Below are 2,441 nucleotides of genomic sequence, written 5' to 3'. Positions count from 1 at the left end.
GAAGTCACCAAGTACCCTTCCTAATTTTCACACAGTTCACTTTATGTTCATCATAAGTACATAATGTTAGCCTACCTTCCTTCTCTTCCCATGACTGTAACTCTCTCTCACTTTAGTCTCTCACAGATCTTAGCTAGAGAATCTACAGTAGTGTTCATATGCATCTCTTCTGAATATAGTCCCTTGCTTAGAGAAAGGAAACCGTCTCTTCATTTAAGCTACCTGGCTTTTATTAAAAATTCTCTCAAATATATAGACAGTGACCAGTTCTTCCCTATTCATACATGTCTAACGGCTGACAGAGTAGGTAAGTATGTATCTTTATATCACATTATTATAACATTCGAAAAATGGAGGCCACCATTTTATTTTCCCTTTCTTCAGTTATTGGGAAGAACTGAGACTATTTTTTTTAACTCTTATTTTATTAATAACACTACATTTGCCTCAAGATACAGCCTTGGGTAGGTTTTCCTATTACATGGTGGATTAAAATGAGTCTTATTACTTACATCTTAAGCTAGACATTTAGAGAATTACTCCTCTAAGTTATTCGTCCTTTTGTGCTTCTTACATAATATGCAAATTGGAAACAATAACAATACCAAACTCTCTGGTGAAGTTTCTGTCCAGTGCCATCTGTTCTGGCACCCAGGTATTTAAATATGGACCCTGTGGTTTCTGGAAAGCATCCACCAATTTGATGAGTTTGGTGCAATCAGGAGTCTGAAAGGGTGGGGGAGTTGGGGGAAGCTGCTTTTGTGCTACATGATGGAGTGGCCCCATGGGGAAGGAGGATCAGCAACTGTGCTTACAGCTGGTTGAGGACTCAGAGGCACTGATGGGAATGAGCCTGTACTTCCAGCTTGGTGGCTGGCAGCAGAGGGCTTTGTGGGAAGGAGAAGAGGCATCATCCCGGGCAGTCTGCTGCAGCAGCCTGGCCAAGGGAGGCCACATCTCCTGCTCCGAGGATCGCTGGATGAACCAAGCCTCAACTTGCTCCTCCTTTAGTTTGAACCTGGTGGCCATGGTCTTTTGATCCTCGAGGTCTGGGTACAGTTCCATCTCGAAGTGTTGTTCCAGCTCCCAAGGCTGCTCTCGGCTGTACTTCTGGTCAAGGGGACCCAGGGTGTAGGAGGTCAGAGAACTCGGAAATGCTCCCATCTCCTCTGTCGCTCATTTCAGGTGTGATTGAAGGTATCCGATTTTTTTCTGTTGCTGTGATAAAACACCACGATCCAGACAACCTATGTAAGGACAGGTTTATTGTAGTTCCTGTGCTCAGAGTCGATGGTGGTACAACGAAGGCATGGCAGAAGGCGGAGGAGGCTGACAGCTCACATCCAGAACCTTAAGAACAAAGCAGACAGAGGGACATTGAGATGCTGTGGGTCTTTAAACGCTCAAGACCCACCTCCAGCAACATATTTCCTTTAACAAGGTCTCCTTAACTTCAGGAACAACACAATCAATTAGGAACCAAGAGTACCAATGCTCGAGACTATGGGATCACACCTCATTCAAACTGTCAGAGAGACCTGCTACAGAACAAATTAGACTTGACGGGTTTCCAGAAAACATATGAAAACAATTATGTAAGGTGTGTGCGTGCATTTGTGTGTGTGTGTGTGTGTGTGTGTGTGTGTGTATAGTTATGAGGGATGCCTATGATAAAATTCTCAAAGACCTAATAAAATTTAAAAAGTGTTGCTGATATATGATTGACACTGTTTTTTTTATCCATGTAAAGTGTTCTATAAATAAAAGAAGCTAACCACCCTGACTAACAAAATACCAAGATGTGACTAACTCCCAGAGAAGAATAAGTGGCCCAAGGAGGAAAATGTTATTACAGATTGAGAGATTCACCTGTGAGCAATGACTGCTTCATAATAATGATGCAGACAGTCACAACAGGCTTAGCCAGAACTTGGAAATGACACTGAAATCCAAATCGGGACATTCCCTTGCAGCTGAGCTTTGTGAGGGGAACATTCGAGGGGAAGAACATAAATGAGCCAGGCCACCATCTTCCTTAGGAGGTAGTCATTGTGCAACATGTCGAAAACCTAACACATGGTAAATATTGATAAACCATGTCTGTGGAAAATAACCCCAGCAGAAATACATAAAATTTTAAATCCGGACCAAGAATAGGTGCTAGAGATACTTTCTGACTCAGAATTTGTGTTTATTAGTCTGATAAAATATGTACATGTTAACTGTGTTCCTTTTGCGGGTAGAAAATGTTCATAACTGGGGATATTATCATTTCCAAGTGTCAGCATTTCACGATGTAACTCCTAATCCTACCTAAAAGTATCAGCTGACTTAGGAACTGGTCAAGGAATTCGTGATAAATTTATAACCAATGGTTAAGACAAATCCTGATACTGGAGTGATTGAGTAGCCTTGTGATGGATGGTAAAAGGCCTTAACTA

At 41.9% G+C, this 2,441-nt stretch overlaps 1 protein-coding gene across 1 annotated transcript; it reads right to left on the bottom strand.

Moving 5' to 3' along the window:
* Positions 1–798: 798 nt before the first annotated feature.
* Positions 799–1,164, bottom strand: LOC308435489 (homeobox protein Crxos-like; the record flags this gene model as incomplete). Its single annotated transcript, XM_080936163.1, has 1 exon — positions 799–1,164. One exon carries the CDS (start codon positions 1,162–1,164, stop codon positions 799–801), a length of 366 nt encoding a protein of 121 aa, XP_080792289.1.
* Positions 1,165–2,441: the final 1,277 nt, after the last annotated feature.

This window comes from Micromys minutus (genome assembly GCF_963924665.1).
Source record: "Micromys minutus genome assembly, chromosome: 23".
Classification (NCBI taxonomy): Eukaryota; Metazoa; Chordata; class Mammalia; order Rodentia; family Muridae; genus Micromys; species Micromys minutus.
Note: the sequence above shows the minus strand (reverse complement) of the source record. Positions and strands in the feature narration are given on the sequence as shown.